This window comes from Oculina patagonica, chromosome 2 (genome assembly GCF_052425735.1).
Source record: "Oculina patagonica isolate OP01 chromosome 2, crgOcupat, whole genome shotgun sequence".
NCBI classification, from domain to species: domain Eukaryota; kingdom Metazoa; phylum Cnidaria; class Anthozoa; order Scleractinia; family Oculinidae; genus Oculina; species Oculina patagonica.
Genome location: NC_135759.1, coordinates 27458504 through 27478058, shown reverse-complemented (window position 1 = coordinate 27478058; position 19555 = coordinate 27458504). Strand labels below are relative to the sequence as shown.

Genomic DNA, 19555 nt, shown 5'->3' with positions numbered 1-19555 from the left:
CCAAAATGCAAGAATAACTGTTAGAATTCACACTCTCTGTGGCTGCTTTCACTTTTGTTGAAGTATGTAAAATAAGTGAGAATTTGCCCTTTCTTGAACTGGGCGAAAATTTTACATTAATTAAATATTAAAAAACCCTTTGGAAAGTGAATGCAACTAAGCATGCGCTATTTGCAGGCCCTACTGGCGCCAGTAACTCTTGATAGCTGTAACCAGAACTTAAACACAATTTTCGTACTTGACATATGTCAATTTTATATTTGATCGTTACTATTGAGGTCCACGTAAAGCACAGAAAGGAACCGATTGCATTCAGTTCTTCACAGAGAGCTAGCCAGTAACGAAGGCTTATTACAGAAGAAGGTATCACCTGAACAAGAAAATCCCACTGTGGTGAGTCATGTTTGTGGCTAGTTTTGCAGTACTAACAGCTAGGTAATATGGTTGCTCCCGTTTTCGTGCTCTAATGCCAAACGAGTTAATGAGGATAGTTCTTACTCAAACCTTTTTTTGCTCGTTTTACATAATCCAATAAGGTTCCAAAACATATTTTACTCTTAAGCCTACCGCAACTAAAATACGTATAGCAAAATCGTACCTCTACAAATTCAAAGAAAACTGCCGTTTCATACTAAGACTTCTTCTTCTTGGATTGTTTTAGTGAGGAACTCGCTGGGCATGTGTTAAGCTTGATGATTTTTAGGCAAGATATGTCCTGACCGATCCTGAGAAGGCGACGTCCATTTACCGTTTTTCAATTTTCCTTTGGCCCTTTAACATGTTTAAAACTTTAATTGTTTAAATTATATTTCCAAGATATCCTTTAAGAAAGCAAAATTCATGTGTTATTTTTATATTGTTACGTTTATTCCAATGGCTGCGGATATTTTAAAACATTTAGTCATAGATGCGAGATTTGATTTACCGTTTTGGAGCAAAGTGCCTTTACTCCGTCTCTCGGATAAAATTCGTTTTCGTTTGGGACAAAAGGCGATGGGCGGAAATTCCAATCTCGCCTTCGTCGCCAATACGCATATAATAACCTCTCTTAGGACTTCGAAAGAAAAAGACGGGCTGCAGACATTCATCAAACTTGATGACTTCTGTAGGCCTGCTACAAAAAACCTAAAAAAATATATTCGTAATAAGAATGATTTGGAACAATGTACCATCAGACGGAAACACTCGCTTATCACCAAAATGGGCATCAAAAGCCCTTTGGATTTAGTGTTGTAACAACCGCGAGTCTTTCTCTAAATAAATGCTTTTTAATAACAAACACTTTGCTGAATACATCTGACGACGTGGCACTGTAAAGCGGTGCTTATGCGCATGTGCAAACTAAACTAAACTGGAATTGTAGGAATGCTGGACCGGATATTACAAGTGTTTCATGCCACTTTTCGGAGTTAAGTTAAAAATAGATCGCTTATAATGCAGGATGCAAAATTTGAACGAGACTGGGCAAGATATCCGAAGAGATTTTGACGGTGATGTCCGCCTTCGTGTCAGTAGATCGAAATAAAGATTCTAGCAAAACGGGCGGAGGCAACAATCGACCAGGTGCGTTTCATCTTCACCTTCCAAGAAATTACGCAATTAAGTTTCGAAAAGGGACGTTGCAAACCCTGAAGTTTTTTTGAGTCCGGTTTTTTGCGATTTCTTAACCCTTAAGCGTTCTTAACGCCCTTTTTTGCACCATCAAGACACAAAAACTTGTTCCAAAGAATGAAACCTTCAGTTACAGCTCAAATTAATTTTGATCTTCACCGCTGCGGAAAGGCGAATCCCACGTGGACTCACTCGAAGGAATTGTTTCTTCTGGAAGAGACAGTACGCTGAAAGTACAACTCTGACAAATTATATTATCGTTTTTATTTTGTGTGATGGTATCTTCATGTTAAATTTACAGAGTAGTTATTTTTAGGAGTAAAGATACTAGTTATAGCTATTGTAATGACTTTGGCATTATTTTGAACCCACAACACCGTAACTAGGCTCGAGTTCCACCGCTCTCTTGGGAACTGCCTTAAGTTCCAGTAAATCATAAATTTTCTTTAGAATTGAAATTTCCAATCGACTTTAGGACTTTTTTTTATCCCTGGCGACAGTATACAATAAATTAAGCTTACCAGCAAAACAAGTATAACGTATTTCGTCATCGTGTTCTAGGGCTTGCTTGAAAATAATGCAAAACAAATTGACAAGTTTTTTCCAAGTTGCAATTATATCATTTCTCATGTTCCTAATATTTCGGCATAAAATTGTCCAACTTTATTGATTGATAAGATTTGAAGTAAATCTTCGATCTTTTAAACTGTTTCAAGAGGTGGGTATGTTCACTGACAGTATCACATTTGTGCGGCAGTTGAGGCGGACAGAATGATAGAACAGTTTTCAGAGCAAAATTAAGAAGTTGCTCTTTTGTAAAATCTACGGTAAGGATTAACATGTAACTTGCTAAACTTTAACAGTTTGCCAGCTTGTTTGAGGTCATTACAAAAAAAATTCACCGTGGCATAGTAAGGATAATCGCGTTTTATTAAAAAAGAAGGCTTCGGAACACCGCTTATAACTAAAGCTGTGTTCACATTTACTCGAAACTTGTTTCGAATAAAAATTGTTTTAACGAAACATGTTTCACCTAAACATGCTTGTTGTTGCATAGTTCACATTAGGTGTCAGTCTCAAACACGTTTTATGCCTGGTGTGTAATTTATGCGATTTTACGGTTCTTGCATAAATCTTTTACATTTAAACCGAAAAATATAGCTAGAAATTACAATGATGTTTCCATTAAATATTTGTATTTCTGTCTATTTTCAAGCCCTTCAATGGAGCAGGGCTTTCAAGCGTTTAGCAAGAGGACAGTATTGTCAGTTATCTTCGGTGAAAGTAGAATGTTTTGTGAAATTTGTTTTTGCATTGAAATGCTGTGCGCTTGTATCCGCCGCCGTAAACTTTCGTGGCGATGTTTTGCCAAATATTCTGCTTTCTACCCATCGCCGATAATTCTAATTGTATCCCTTCATTAGCCCATATTTTAAATAAACATTTGGTCTCACTGAAGGCCCAATTTTGAAGCGTTTGGGCACTCGTCTCCTCGCCGCATGTCCGCCATTTTTAACGTTTCTAGTCTGATCATGATTGAAACTACCTCGTGAGGTAGTTTCAAAATAATCATGGTTCAATCATAATTCGCGCAATGCACTGCCTGATGTGAACACTTTTCACAACGCCATGTTTCATTCGTGAACAGACTAATCATGTTTCGGCCTAGTGTGAACACAGCTTAAGACAAATCTTTCTTGATCGCCACGACCGTTCTGATTTTACATTTTTTCGGAATTCTTCTGTCAGGCTTTAAAATTCTAAGAAATCAAATGAAAAAAAGAAATAGAGAGAAAAATCACCAAACACTAAAAAAAGTCCATTCTTAAGTAAATAAAGTTAAGGAAAAATTTAGTGGTGAATAATAAATACAGAGCGTTTACCGACTGTCCCCACGGACACTGTGAGGTTTGTTTCTATAACCTGTTTTTTGGTCCTATTTTAGCCACAAATTAAAGACGTAAAAGTGCTGAATTAATTAAATAGATTCTAGCTAGTTCTAGTTATGCAAAATCTTTACTTCCAACACCCCACGTTTAGCAAAAGCTGAAAGGACAGTTACTGCTCTTCGGCGGACATTCTTCGGCGTATTTTCTTTTCTGGCCAAAAAATCGTTTGGACTGCACCCTCTTTAAGAAACCTCCTGACCCAGAAACCTTCTGACCGCCAGAGTTTGTTTAACAGTTTTGGGTGGAATAAGCCGCATAAATGCGTGTCTTTATTTTGGCTTAAGGTCATTGCCCTGTATTGCATTGCGCATCCTTACTGCGCAAAATTTTACGTGTAATTAGCGCGCGCACATAAGCAAAACTGATGGCGCCTTTTTTTCTATGCGGCTTAGTCCGCGAGAGAAGTAAATTGTCGCGTATGGTGACCTGTCAATTTTTTCTCATATTTTGGGTTTCGCGATCAAATTCTTTCTGTAAAATGAAAACAGATCAATTCCTATGTTGGAAAAATAAATTATCGCTAAAAAAGTGTACTTTACCAGTACTCACAGAGGAATTATAAAGGAATTATATAGAATATACAAGGTTTTCCTGCTCCTAAACAAATATGGTCACCCCCCTTTTTTATTTGAAAATTTAAGTTCCCTTAAAGTAATAAACCAGTAGGCGAAGTGTGGTTAAAAATCTATGTTCAATTCTATTTTAGGGTAATGACCTTAAACGATTCTCTTTTCATTTTTACAAGCCATTGGTCTCTAGCTTTAAGATCTTCAGGAAACTTAAAAGTACTTACTCTAGACTTTGTATTATTTGTGCCGTTTATTGCTGCAAAACCACCATGATTTTTCTCTCAAAACGAAGTCACCGACTCAGGTGAGCTCCAACACTGATCGGCTTTGAATTTCCCAAAAACTTACAGCCCACAAACGTGACGTCACAACTGTTTTTCCGCATTTTTCAACTTGCAATATCTCTGCGATGCAAAGTACAATAGACCACTTTAGCTTCGTTTGTTTATTGTCCCATTTCAGGCCACGTGATGTTACCCTTGAGAATTATTTCTTTCAAATTCAAACAAATTCACGTGGAAATAAATGAATAATTTCCGGATAGAGAACTTCACATGATCTGAAATGGGCAATTTACAAACGCAGCTAAAGTGGTCTATTATTTTTAAACTTCAGAATATATCTTTTGGCTCTTAATCAACACCGTGGGAAATATATGTATAACAAAGAACGAAATTGTGGTTCATTTGACCTTTAATGTTTTCCTTTTCAAAAACACGTTTTAAAAAGGGAATTGTCAGACCAAGAAATACCCATTTTAGAGAACACTGTTTCAAGAGCTAAAGCTGTAAAAAAAGGATGAACTGTTCCAGATTAAAAGATTAAATTAATAACTCCATAGAAATAATAACCAAATCTACTCATGAATTCAACCTCAGAAAGTTTACAGCCAGAGTGCAGTGATCAAGCCTTGAGAATGTCAGGATTTGCTACCCGTTTTGCCTCCGTGGTCTGCCTGCTTGTGATCCTACCAGGACCAAGTGCAGCACTGTTTTGGAGACCAACTCCCCCAACTTATCCGACAGATCCGAACGATCCTTATTATAAGGGTAAGTAATTTCAATTTTTTCAACGGAAATTTGTCTTGTATTCTTAAAGACTTTATTCAACTAATCATTTGCCCATGTACAAAAAGAGTATAATATCATCTGGCATCAATTTAGACCTCATGTCCTTAAAATCATGTGATTTGATGTGTAAGGTACAAAAAAATGTAAAACATACATCATCTACCAGTTGATTTTGATTGAAAATCAATAAAAAAGAAACGCATAAGTTCAAGTTAGCGAACTCTGTTTTACATTATTTGTTTAGACCATGAAAAAGACAAAAAAGTACTCAACAAATTCCGAATTTTTGCGTATTCCACGAAAATCCATGCAGTCTGAACTCAAAAGTTTCATTTCACTGTTCGCGAAAGCTGTTTCCACAAGAATCATCCTCACTTTTGTCCTTAATGAAGCTGCATTTCATTTTCAGCTTTTGAAAAAGTTCCTTCCCCCAAAGTCACTGCAACGAAGCTCGCGACCAGCTTTCTGGGCTTCGGTCAGAGGGCGGTCATTACGAAACGTTCATCGATCATTGAAGATATTGTAATAGTCTTGGACGGTTCTGGGTCGGTTGGTTCTTGCGAATTCAAGAAGGGAAAAGAGGCACTTAAACACATGATGAAGACACTCCACAATCCCACATATGACTCGAAGTACGCGGCGGTAACCTTTTCCAACTCAGCCACTGTCAATTTCAAGTTCTTGCCGTACTCTTCAGCAGCCAGTAAGATAACAGAGATATCTTATCCAGGTGGCGCGACTAACACTCAAGCCGGACTGTCAGAAGCAAAGAAACTGTTTGATAACCCTGACTCAGGTATTATTTACACAAACCCATGTAGCCTTAGATCATTCGGGCTCGTAGGCACGACAATACACGTCGCCTATATGAAAGCCTGTCAAGAATGTGACCAGCATTCGTAAGTCAGGCTCAGTACACACCGGTGAAAGGACAGTAAAAAAATTCGTAAACGCGGTTAATCGGGTCACAATATTAATTCTATCGGTAACAATGTTTTCGGCAACTGATTTGATATTTTAAAGACAAAGACGAGAACAAGGGTCAACAGCTAAAAGCAAATATTTTGTTCCGTTTAACATTGCTTCCTAACATCGAATTGTTTGTAATAAATGTTTTCTTTTTTTTCATTTTTTAAAGGTCGCCGGCCCTTACCAAATAGGAGGATGGTTTTCCTTGTCACTGATGGTAAATCAAACGTAGATCCCCACTTGACCATACCCAATGCAAACGCACTGAAAAACAGCAGGGTGGAGATTTTTGTGGTTGCTGTTGGATCTTACATTGATGGAATAGACGAGCTGGTGAAGGTGGCCTCCTATCCGCCAGCTAAGTTCCTGTTCAGAGTTAGCAATATGGGTGGATTCTGGAATATTATCCAGTTGGTTGTAAAACAGGTCTATCCGGATAAATGGGACATCGTCAACTATGACCCTCCTTGCTATTAACTGATCATGAACAACTTCGCCATATTTGTTCCCTTTGTAATAGTTTAAGAACAGAGAACAGTAATGACTGCGCCCTTAATTCTATGTAGAAACTAATCTGTTGCTCAGTATAGGCATAAGCGTAGTTATTTCAAGGCAAGTTGTACCCGGCCTCCATTTATTATATGGAGACTAATTATCTGTAACCGCTATGGGGATAATTTTGACGTAATAAAAAATACTTTATACGTCATTTAAGATGTGTTTATTGTTCATCGTGTTAAAATATGGGAAAGGGGAACTTTTATCAATTTTATCTGTGTAACAATGGATTCGTTTTGAGATGTTGATCCCGACGTCTTACCCAGTGACAACAATACTGCTAGTCCGGCATCAGGCGATGAGGTCGACTATTAACATGTCGTTACTTGTAGCGCGTTTGTTTGCTGCTATTTGGTGCATATTCCAAATAGAAGATGTTGTCGCCCCACAAGTTCGCTTTGTCATCAATCGGCTGTTCATAACAAAGAAAAAAGTTCAATAATCGGAAGTAGTTATACCAAAAATAAAACACCACTGCGCTGAGCCAGAAACCTAACAGATAAGTCAAACCAATTTTATTTACGCAAAACACCCTTAAACCGATGTACATGAAAAGATGTAGCGCAATATTGTGCAAGCTGACATTGGATGAGGAAATAACTTGAAAATCACCTGGGAGGTTTTTGAGCTTGAAGTTAACGCAAAAAATGGAAACAAATAAGAAAAAAAAGGAAGAAGATGACGAGTAAACATGAGGAACAAGTGCATCAGAGAAGAAAGAATGTCGAAGTTATCTTCAGAAAAGGGGACAAAAGGAACTATCAATTGTGTTTGCTGTTTAGTGCTGTTTATTATTATATCAAGGTTTTTCAAAACTATGTCTTATATTAAATAAACTTGTATTACTTAAGCTGCTTTTCCGCAGAAGACGATTCAAATATTTATTTAAAATAAAGAAGATAAAGAGGAAGTTTTCTTGACCGCACTGATTTAAACTGAATAGAACTCCTAGCTGTAAAATCATTCGTGTCACATTTTCAGTCAATGTTTTTTTTGTAAACATAAGACAACCCTAACTTTAAACTGGCACTAATTGTTTAAAAAAATCATAACGGTAAAGATGTAAGCTCTTTTGAAAACGTTTTCCTACTCTTAGCTTTCATTCTGTTATAAAAGACAAAGTATTTTATGGTCTAGCTGACTCTTGTATAGATATTATAGACATTATAGTTTGTAATAATGCGTGGAGTTCGTCAGGCTTATATTTCTGCGCAAGGAATTGGTTTTCCTTTTCAAATCTATTTCCATACATGCCGCATTACTTCCCCATGATCCCAATGGATAACACTCAGGCGGCTAGGCCACGTTTACAGAGATCTTAACTTCTGTGTGATTGTTCCAGTTTTGGTACAGTTTGTCAGTTTGTTTACAACTTTAAAACTGTACCAGGTAAGGGAAGAACATTGTGTCACTACAAGTATGACCTGTGTTAGCCTCTTTGAATTTATTCAAGGAAAAAAAAAACGGAATAAGTAGATTATTGGCAAAGAACTCGAACACTAATCTCGTCTTCCTGCCTCATATCTATTGTTTTAGCTCCACTTTGACCTCTTCTCACAACAATAGGCAAAACAGTCATTCTAAGGAGTGAATACAGCTACAGTCTAGTATGTTATAGGTTGGTAGGTGCCTCGGCGTTCTAAAATTAGCCGATAAAACCGTAATAAATGAATAAACAAACGTAGTTAGTGAACTCCTTTGAAATGCATCTCGGCACAACATCTTTAAGTGTAATACTCCATAATTTTCGAGCTTTTTTTAAAGTTCGCGGACACCGTACCTCACCGATTTCGCTGAAATTTGGCATGCAGTCTTGTTTTAGGGTCCTAACTACCAAATGGATATTAAAAAGTTTCAATTCTTTTTATTTTGGAAAATATCGAGAAGGCCGATTTGAAGCGTCCGTGACGGCCCGCCAACATGGTGGATCGAAGGTGTTCTTGTTAGTTCGACACTGAACCTGCCGTCACAGTTTCTCGATCATACTTGGCATAGTTATAAAGAACTATCTTTCTTCTTTCTATATATCAAAATAGATTCGGCAAATGTTGAGTTTGGATGATCAACGGCCAAGAAGTTCGAAGGTATGTTAACGATGTTTTGAACAGTCTCAAATTTACTACAAAATGAAAGGCTTATAACTCCATTGTTATCTCGATTTAGATTAAGCCATTTACCATGAACAAAGCTTGTTCATTGGTGAATTGATTCCATTAATAAAAAAATTGGGGAAATGTAACCGTTAAGATTAAAAAATATGGAACCTCTAGTAAATTGGCCATTTCAGCGCCATTTCAGCGGATCAGCTCATTTAACAGCAAATAATCGGGAGAAACATGAAAGGGTTACAGTCGTTTATAATAAGCAGTTTTCAGGTATTCTTTGCATATCTTAAACAAATACATGATATGATCTTTGCCAAAGATATGGCGATTTTTGAGCGTACTATCGTTTCTCCAAATTTTTATGTCGGCAACTTTATTTTATTTGTTGTCGAGATATACGCTGTTGTTATTCAATATTCGTTTCACAAGAACTTCTGTTGCTCGCATTTCCCAACTGGCTGTTTAAGAAATTGCCCATTCCGTAACAGGGTCATTCTTACTTTTTCTTTAAAAATTACTAGGAAAGCAAGAATGTCATAGAACGGTTTTATACTAGTGAAAATACCTGTCAGACATAACTTCAACTGTTTGTGTGATCTGGCTGTTTTCACAAATATGCAAATTTAGGAATTCTTAAAGTGCCTATCTTTAACTATTTCACGCTTAAAGATTCCTCTAAATCTTTTCGCCTACCTTTTGGCCAAACGAAGTTTTGTGTCTCCAGGCAGAATGCTCGTTATCAGCAATGAAAGTCGAAGAGATACAGAAGCTCGAGTAAAATTCTAACTGCTGTGAAATGAACATCGTTTGAGCTTGACGTGTATTTATAGATTGCGCTCGAGCTCCGTTAATTAAGTTTATTCATTTGGCGATCAGATAAAAATCAATGAATGATCAGAGTTATTAAAGTCCATTTCTAAGCACGAGAGACACGGAAGTTTGTTTCAGAAGTATTTATGCATAGAAATACCGGTTTATTTTTGAGCGGGAAATCTGCATTTATAATAGTTGGGAGTTTGGGGTGTTTTTTGGTGTTGTTTTTTTTTTGAGGGGGCTCGGGGGGGGGGGGGAGGGGGTGTGGAAGTGGTGCCTTCGTATCCTCTTTTGTTCTTTTACACAGTGGCCTGAATTTGGAACAGTTCGGGGAATTGATTATCAATTACTCTTCGTTATGCCATGTCACCCCTTAATGTGGGAGCGCCGCGCCTCAATTCACGATAAAAAAATTTATGGCCGCCCGGTCCATTTATGTAGTTCTCCGCCAGGTCTCTCAATAGGCAGGTTACGAGCCTAGTGGCCCATCCGGCCGGAGCTCATACCGGTTTCCGCAACGTGAAGCGACAACGAGTATTTTTTACTCCACCCGGATGGGATGCTATTCCATCGCAGGGTTACCTCCCTTCCCGAAAAGCTAAAGATTGACTGGTAATCATTTTTTAACCTGGGTAAGGAAAGGGACTCTGGGAGTTGAGAGGCTTTCCAAAGAACTTAACGCATTGTCCCCCAAAAGCTCTATCCAGGACTGTTTGGTCCAGAGTCCAGCGCAGTGACCATTATTAGGCCATCACGCTCCCCAACCGTGTAAGAAAGTGCAAAAATCTGCTTGTATAAGCCCTGGGGTTGTACAGTTTGGTACGAAATGTGGGCTTTTAAATGTGGTAGGTCTTATATCCGTGGTTGGGGTGCGATGGCTTAAAGCGAAATTAAAAAACTTCTTGTTTTCTGAAAAACGTTTTTATAAACTGATTTGAATTACATTAATGAATTAAAGGGACGGTGTCACCAAGATTTAATAAAATTTAAAACTCTCAAGACGGTAACCTGGTAGGAAAAAAGTGGCCTTAAACTTTGACAGTTGACTTGGAAGAAATATATGGGCTTTGAATTGGGAGGGCTTATGAGAGAAAAGGATAAAAAGGGGAATTTCACAGAATCTGCTCAACAGCGTACTCTCGAACAGCTTTCATTTATCTGCCCACTGTCTTTTCTCTCTCCAGGTTTTAGTAAGGCCAGACCGCTATGAGTGGATTTACAATTCATATTAACACTTTTTTGAGATTTTTAAATCCCGGTTCGAGCTTTGAGTGGCGTTGAGTTCTTCGGAAAGCCTCTGTACTATCATACCGTATCTACTCGAATAAGCGCTGCCCCCGAATAAGCGCCGCCCTCGAATAAGCGCCGCCCCCGGCGCCGCAGTCCCGATGCGGCGCTTATTCAAGGAAATCTGTTTAACTAGAAACAGAACTACAAAGCAACTCTTAAACAAACTTGGACATTTCTTTCCATCAAAAGCGACGTTCTGCAGTTCAAAGTGCTTGTTTTACCGCTCAGTTTTTCTATTGAACATTCTTCAGTACAATCTTCAGCAAGAGACGACTTTTGGCAATCAGGGGACCCTATTTTAATAAATGTAAAGGATTAGATTCTTTGTGGCGTCAAACTTTTTAATAAGCGCCGTCCTCGAATAAGCGCCGCACTGGAGGCGTAAAAAATTTAATATGCGCCGCGGCGCTTATTCGAGTAATTACGGTAGTCCCTTTCTTCACCTAGGTCGGCGATATAGTCCATGAGCCAATTCGTAAAAAGTGGCTGGAAAAGCAATTTCGTAGCACCCCAACCGAACAAAGTTTCCTTGGTACCAAATTAAAGCTAAGGGCTTAGTGTTTTATATTCAACTTGTTTCCAGCCGCGAAAATGGAGCTTAAAGGAAAAAACGAGAGGTTTTTATCAGGGTGTGGGTGGGGATAACTTTAGAACATTCAGGTCGGTATATTATAACAAGGCCCATATCTCCCACCCCATTACACCAAACTTTACTAAACTTGGAGGGATTAAACAATCGATCATACTCTTTAACATAAGATGCTTTGTAATTAATTAACTGTCACCATAGAGACGGTTGCTAAGGCCTATATAATAAAACAATGACACTTCAAATCCTGAGTTTCAGAATAAAAGTTAAATGGTCACGCTTTTAATCAAAGTTGTTATAGCGCAATGAAAGCTATAATTTCGATATAATTGGAAGAAATGTACAAACTTAACTTCTTCCCGAGTTAAAAATCCCTCAGTTAGCAAATATTTCCTTGCATTTTGAGACAGCTTAGTACCTTAGCAACCATTTGTTTACATGTAGACTTCTTAACAGCTGGAACGTAAAAGTAGTACGATGAGCTGAAATATAGCCGTTTTCAAAAATTATTGCTGTTTGGTGATCAGTGATCATAATAAAAATAAAAAATATGGTTGTATCTTATCTTTAAGATGTTAAAATTAAATTTTCGGCAACGTTTCTGTTGCCTTCCTCAGAATGAATTTACTAAAAGAATAAATTTAAAAGTTTAAAACTTCTGACGGTCCCTAAAAGGGATACAATTAGTGGCAAATACGCTTTAGGGAAAGGCTGGCGTTCATTAACAGCTTCGGTGTTTACAGTGGAATGCAAAAATTTTAAAAATAAGCTTTTGTTTCGGCTGCAAACGCCTCGTTCCAGTATTTCTACAAAGTTTGGATGAATGTTTTATGGCAGACTTGATTTTTAACTTGATTTTTAACCTTGTAATTAGTTTTATTTGAGGACCTCTCTGAAAACGACGTCATGTGAGGGGAGCCTCCTCTTGAAAGATTATTTTATTCTTTTTAGACTCATTATTGCCTCGAGTGCCAGGTAAGTGCTCTGCCCCTCGAGAGTTCCAGGATAGTTGACTTTCCGGCAATGTATACAAAAGTAAACGATTTGCATTCCACTTTATATACGATGCCAGTAACTTGGTTGTCATGTGGCTGTTCCTTGGGTTTTCTGAGAACATCACCGAAATCAGCCAATTCGCTGATTTTGTAACCAATCGCACGATTAAAAAAGTAAAACGAGAGCACGATCTTCAAAACTCATTTTTCATGGGTGACTGTCGAGTATAGTAAAATGTTATATTGTATATTTTAAACAGAGAATTACGATTTCAAAAGTTCCCAATGTTTTTTTGTACATTATTCTGTGGATTCTGTGGTTGGTACGTATACTAATTATCAATACTATTATTATGTAATTATCTAATGAGATTATTGCTAATTATATTTGAATAAGATAACACAATTTTTGCAGCATCAATAGTGCATGCCATTTGCACAATGTTCGAGTATCATTTTCTTGACTGTGTGTTTCATTTCGAGGGTTTCGAGTGCCTTTGCTGTTGTTTATAAGCTTTGAATATTTTGTATGTACAATGTAGCGACTTGAACCATATTGCCTGCTGCACCGTGGCTCTACTGTTGTACACGAACTAAATATTCCTCAAAGAAAACGTGCTCGATCAGTCAATGGTAGTAAACCAAACTCAGATAGGTAAATGCCTTTGCCACGTTAGAAATGTTAATGGCAATCTGTGTGTCTTTAACAATAAGACATATATAAGTCACTTTAAACCTTTGCAAATTACTCTAAGTGTTTAGAGTAATGGAAGGATGTTAGAGCGAAGGTCCTAAGGGAGGATATCACAAGAGGTACCTTTGGCCATGCACAAATAAAGACCACGCAACAAGAGCTGATACAAAAAAAGTGAAACTCTCCTCGAGCTTTTAACCAGCAGCACACGAGGAAGTGACCAATGAGCCCGTGCAAAAGCGCGTCTGTCAATCTAGTATCTTGGTAACAAATCCTGACAAATGCCACCCTCGACACCCTCACCAAACTGAAGCTGTAAACGTTTACAAATGCAGTGAAATCAAAAGCCGCGGAGACAGGAGGCAGGGATGTAATTCTCAAGGCAGATAGAAATCTCATCGCCAGACTTCTTGTTATTGGTCAGACTCCAGATGAGAATCGCAAGGAATATCAGAGACTTGTTTGCACACCAACTAGGTGCGCTACCTTGGTCTTTAGCAGCACTTAATGGATCACTGCTGGCAAAGACAAACAAAGCCGTTTTGCCTAAGCTGCTGGATGAAATGTTCCTGTGTTGCCCTCTTCACCACTTTCTACCTTTGTTATCATTGATGCCATGGCTGTGGTTCAGGCAATTTCAGTGCATAAAGTGCTATTAGCCGGGCATCAGTACCCTGTGATTTCAATCAAAAATGCTGAAAGAAGCAAACGCAGTCGGGATGGACAGACTGTGGAGATTAGTAGCTCACAGCAACGTTGCTCACGACAATGGAAGACATTTCTGAGCACTGGGAAGACTTGCCTGCTTCATTTCCTTGCTTGTGAATGAGCAAGACATTCGTATTCTCACAAGCTAGAAGGATGTGTTGTGTACGTCACAGATGGCTCCTTGTGTACAAGACTTACGGGAAGCGATGGTCGTGTGTTGTCAACGGCAGTCCCAGAGCTTTATACCGAGCAGGAAGAACTGGGATGTTTTTGCACCTTCTGGATGCATTCACAATGGTCATCGACAATTGAGTATTTACTCTTCTGATGCAGACGTGAAAGTGCTGGCAAGCCATCATCAAACAAACAGCCCAGCAAGAATTGCCATCGTAAGTAGGACTCAGAATCATTCTCGAATCGTGAACATTTCCAGTGTTTGCAATCAGTGTTTGCGGAAATAGTATGCAAAGGGCTTCCAGGCCTTCACGCACCGACTGGCTGCGATTCGGTTGGTGCCTTCTCTGGCAAACGGAAAATGAAAGCTTTTAAGCTAGGTAAGGAAATAACAAACTACGAGGACTAGTTTCTCCCCTTGGCCACGATAATGTACATGTGAGGGACGAACATACAGCAGATGTACGTTGAAGAACTTGTGTGCTTATTGTATGGAAAGGCAGGAAAGATGTTAATCAAGTTAGATACCACTTATTCTGCAAAATGAAGAATTACAGTCGCACCACATCCCGCCACTGAATGTCTGCCGGCAAGAAACATATACAGCAACCTTACAGGCTTATATTTGGAGAAATGCTTTGGAAGTAAAACCGACAGCCCATAATTCAGTTGGTAACGGATGATATATAAAAGGACCAGGAACTGAATATTGATTAGACACACCAAGCTCTAGCACCTGAGGCGGTGATGGAGCTGGTTTGTTGTGGCTGCAAGGTACAGTGCCGGAGTCGGCGCTGATCCTGGACAAGAAGTGGTATGCTTTGCAGAGATGCATGTCTTTGCGAGGACAGTAGTTGCACCAACTGGTCAAGCAAGGAGAACATAGACGGGGATAAGAGCGACCCTGAAGATACTGACTTTTTATTAGTTACTACCTAGAATTAATATGTGTTGAAAAACACATTTTTTTAGAATTTGCGACTCCATTGGAAAGTTTGAAATTTTCTTTTTTATGTTTTTCTTTCAAATATTGTGATTCTTTATACATATTGTTAGATCTTATTCTTTTCAGGACCTGCATTGATAGTAGTTTTTTCTTAAAAATGATGCAGTAATCTTGTTTAAATGTGTTTTAATTATAATTATTGTTATCACTTTTATTGTTATTGTTATTGTTGTTATTATTATTATTATTATTATTATTATTATTGTTATTATCATTATTATTACATTTTGAGTTTAAAAGAATGATTAGAGCCATTGGAGGCATTATCAATAGCATTTTGTATTTACCATCATTTCTGTAAATAGAAGCTGTCGTTTTGTTTGAATAGGAATGTGTTAGCGGTTTCTCCATATTTTTAACAGTTTCCTTATTTCTTCATGTTTCGTGGAATTTCAATGAGTTTAGTAACATATATGAACACAAAACTGAGATGGGTTTGTGAAGTTGATATACCAGCTATTCGTGAAGTACAGTATACTCACCATTCCGTATGGTAATAAAGAACAACGTTTTCAATAACCTTGCCTAGCAATCTTTGCCATAATGACATAACTGGTACAAAAACGACCACATTTCATTCTAGCAAAATATATTTCACTCCATTTATTTCATAACCGCTGTAATTGCTGGATATAACCGTGCAGTGTTCTTGACAGTGTGCATACTGTACACAAAGGTTTGCATGTAAACAAATGGTTGCTAAGGTATAAAATACCTCAAAATGCAAGAAAAATGTACAAATACTTGCTAATTCCGAAATTCTTCACCCGGAGAGTAGTTTAGTTTGTACATTGCTTCCTATTTTAAACCTTTATTGCGCTAATACAGCTTTTATTAAAAACGCAGCCATTTAACTTTCATTCTGGAACTCAGGATTTGAAGTGTCGTTGTTTCATAAAATAGGCCTTAGCAACGGCCTCTATGGCGTCTGCTAATTCATTAAATAGCATCTCATATCATAGAGTATGATCGATTGTTTAACTCATCCAAATTTAATGAATATTGGTGTAGCGATGTTATAGATATCAGCATTGTTATATAACACCGATCTAATGTTTCAAATTTATCCCCACCCACCCCCTGTTACAAACACCTCATTTTCTTCGTTAAGCTCCATTTTTACAGCTGGAAACAAGTTGAATATAAAACACTAGGCCCTGAGCTTTGATTTGGTACCAATGAAACTTTGTTCGGTTGGGGGTGTTACGGAAATAGATTTTTGAGGTCCTGGCTCATGGACTAATAAGGACATACGTGATGTAAGTCATGACGCATCACGAGAGGTGTCCTTATGGAGCTCGAGAGGTTCGACTTTAATAAAAAAAAGTCCGAGATAACAAAAACAGCCAAGTTCTCACCTGCTTTTTTTTTGTAAAAATCTGGACGAAAAACATTTGTATCTTTTAACTTGCCCTAAAAAGAATTGATTCGAAATTCATTTCAAATCAATGAGGAAAATGTGTTAGCTTCACTGTTATTATGTTGTTCTTGCCGCGAGTAAGCCACGCCTTCTTCGAACACGATAATTACTGATGACACAAACGTAAAGTCATGTTCATTTCAAAATCAGCTCGCATTATGCTTATTAACAGATGAGCTCTTTTGTTCAACATTCAGACCACTGTGTCAGAGATCTAAAGAGGATTCGGAGGCACCACTTCCACCCCCTCCCCCCGCCTTCCTACAACAACACCAAAAAAAACCCCAAACTCCCAGCTATTATAAATGCAGATTTACCGCTAGAAGCCGAGTATTTTTTAACCGCGTCAGTCAATAATAAACCGGCATTTCTATGCATAAATGCTTCTGAAACAAACTTCCGTGTCTCTCGTGCTTAGAAATGGACTTTAATAACTCTGATCATTCATTGATTTTTATCTGATCGCCAAATGAATAAACTTAATTAACACATTTAAAAGCCCACATTTCGTACCAAACTGTACAACCCCAGGGCTTATACAAGCAGATTTTTGCACTTTCTTACACGGTTGGGGAGCGTGATGGCCTAATAATGGTCACTGCGCTGGACTCTGGACCAAACAGTCCTGGATAGAGCTTTTGGGGGACAAGGCGTTAAGTTCTTTGGAAAGCCTCTCAACTCCCAGAGTCCCTTTCCTTACCCAGGTTAAAAAATGATTACCAGTCAATCTTTAGCTTTTCGGGAAGGGAGGTAACCCTGCGATGGAATAGCATCCCATCCGGGTGGAGTAAAAAATACTCGTTGTCGCTTCACGTTGCGGAAACCGGTATGAGCTCCGGCCGGATGGGCCACTAGGCTCGTAACCTGCCTATTGAGAGACCTGGCGGAGAACTACATAAATGAACCGGGCGGCCATAAATTTTTTTATCGTGAATTGAGGCGCGGCGCTCCCACATTAAGGGGTGACATGGCATAACGAAGAGTAATTGATAATCAATTCCCCGAACTGTTCCAAATTCAGGCCACTGTGTAAAAGAACAAAAGAGGATACGAAGGCGCCACTTCCACACCCCCCCCCCCCCCCGAGCCCCCTCAAAAAAAAAACAACACCAAAAAACACCCCAAACTCCCAACTATTATAAATGCAGATTTCCCGCTCAAAAATAAACCGGTATTTCTATGCATAAATACTTCTGAAACAAACTTCCGTGTCTCTCGTGCTTAGAAATGGACTTTAATAACTCTGATCATTCATTGATTTTTATCTGATCGCCAAATGAATAAACTTAATTAACGGAGCTCGAGCGCAATCTATAAATACACGTCAAGCTCAAACGATGTTCATTTCACAGTAGTTAGAATTTTACTCGAGCTTCTGTATCTCTTCGACTTTCATTGCTGATAACGAGCATTTTGCCTGGAGACACAAAACTTCGTTTGGCCAAAAGGTAGGCGAAAAGATTTAGAGGAATCTTTAAGCGTGAAATAGTTAAAGATAGGCACTTTAAGAATTCCTAAATTTGCATATTTGTGAAAACAGCCAGATCACACAAACAGTTGAAGTTATGTCTGACAGGTATTTTCACTAGTATAAAACCGTTCTATGACATTCTTGCTTTCCTAGTAATTTTTAAAGAAAAAGTAAGAATGACCCTGTTACGGAATGGGCAATTTCTTAAACAGTGATTTGGGAAATGCGAGCAACAGAAGTTCTTGTGAAACGAATATTGAATAACAACAGCGTATAATCTCGACAACAAATAAAATAAAGTTGCCGACATAAAAATTTGGAGAAACGATCGTACGCTCAAAAAATCGCCATATCTTTGGCAAAGATCATGTATTTGTTTCAGATAAGCAAAGAATACATGGAAACTGCTTATTATAAACGACTGTAACCCTTTCATGTTTCTCCCGATTATTTGCTGTTAAATGAGCTGATCCGCTGAAATGGCGCTGAAATGGCCAATTTACTAGAGGTTCCATAATTTTTTATTCTTAACGGTTACATTTCCCCAATTTTTTTATTAATGGAATCAATTTACCAATGAACAAGCTTTCTTCATGGTAAATGGCTAGTTCTAAATCGAGATAACAGTGGAGTTATTAGCCTTTCATTTTGTAGTAAATTTGAGACTGTTCAAAACATCGTTAACATACCTTCGAACTTCTTGGCCGTTGATCATCCAAACTCAACATTTGCCGAATCTATTTTGATATATAGAAAGAAGAAAGATAGTTCTTTATAACTATGCCAAGTATGATCGAGAAACTGTGACGGCAGGTTCAGTGTCGAAGTAACAAGAACACCTTCGATCCGCCATGTTGGCGAGCCGTCACGGACGCTTCAAATCGGCCTTCTCGATATTTTCCAAAATAAAAAGAATTGAAACTTTTTAATATCCATTTGGTAGTTAGGACCCTAAAACAAGACTGCATGCCAAATTTCAGCGAAATCGGTGAGGTACGGTGTCCGGCCAAAGTTCAAATCTTATAGACTATGACAATTAAGTCTTTAAGCAAGCAAATATGGGAAGGTGTCTAGTGCAGAGGTAACATGTAAACAAAACATGATCAGATCGATGCATTTCGGCTAGATCGATGGCATCACCGCATATAGTTTTTCTAAAACAATGCAAGACACGAACTATTTTGTAGAAATATATGCATTGAATTTTGATACTCTAATAGAAATGCAAACAAACATGAAAAGAAAAAAGGGCAAGATAGAGAATCAGTCAACCGACCAGAATCGCCACGTGCACGGAAATGGCCGAAGAACTTACAAAGCAACACGACAATTTTCTTTTTCTATTCATCGTCTCTTTTGATTTCATCATCTTTCTCTTTTCTTTTCTCTCCAATACCTCCTCCACAGTTCCTCCTTTACAGGCCTTCACTGTGGCATCAATACAAGTCGAAGAAATCGCTCAAACCTATGAAATGAAAAAACTATCAAACTAAGAAGGATTCCGCTATTGTGTAAACGTTTGAGCAATTAGTGCAAAAATTATTTACCAAAAATCTACTAACAG

At 38.2% G+C, this 19555-nt stretch overlaps 1 protein-coding gene across 3 annotated transcripts; it reads left to right on the top strand.

The window, feature by feature from the left end:
- Positions 1-274: 274 nt before the first annotated feature.
- Positions 275-6873, top strand: LOC144643865 (cochlin-like). Of its 3 annotated transcripts, none has more exons than XM_078503251.1 (4): positions 275-393; positions 5008-5178; positions 5609-5995; positions 6338-6873. In XM_078503251.1, exons 2-4 carry the CDS (start codon positions 5046-5048, stop codon positions 6643-6645), a joined length of 828 nt encoding a protein of 275 aa, XP_078359377.1. In that variant the 5' UTR covers positions 275-393; positions 5008-5045; the 3' UTR covers positions 6646-6873. The 3 variants fall into 3 exon arrangements, with proteins under 3 accessions (XP_078359377.1, XP_078359379.1, XP_078359378.1); XM_078503253.1 differs by having other exon boundaries at positions 298-435; XM_078503252.1 differs by having other exon boundaries at positions 299-393; positions 5012-5178.
- Positions 6874-19555: the final 12682 nt, after the last annotated feature.

What these genes read in the sequence shown, in the direction of transcription:
- LOC144643865 (XM_078503251.1), top strand. Translation starts at nt 5,046, where the DNA reads ATGTCAGGATTTGCTACCCGTTTTGCCTCCGTGGTCTGCCTGCTTGTG. An exon ending in GAACGATCCTTATTATAAGG is followed by an intron (nt 5,179 to 5,608) that starts GTAAGTAATTTC and finishes TTTCATTTTCAG; the next exon opens with CTTTTGAAAAAGTTCCTTCC. An exon ending in GTTTGATAACCCTGACTCAG is followed by an intron (nt 5,996 to 6,337) that starts GTATTATTTACA and finishes CATTTTTTAAAG; the next exon opens with GTCGCCGGCCCTTACCAAAT.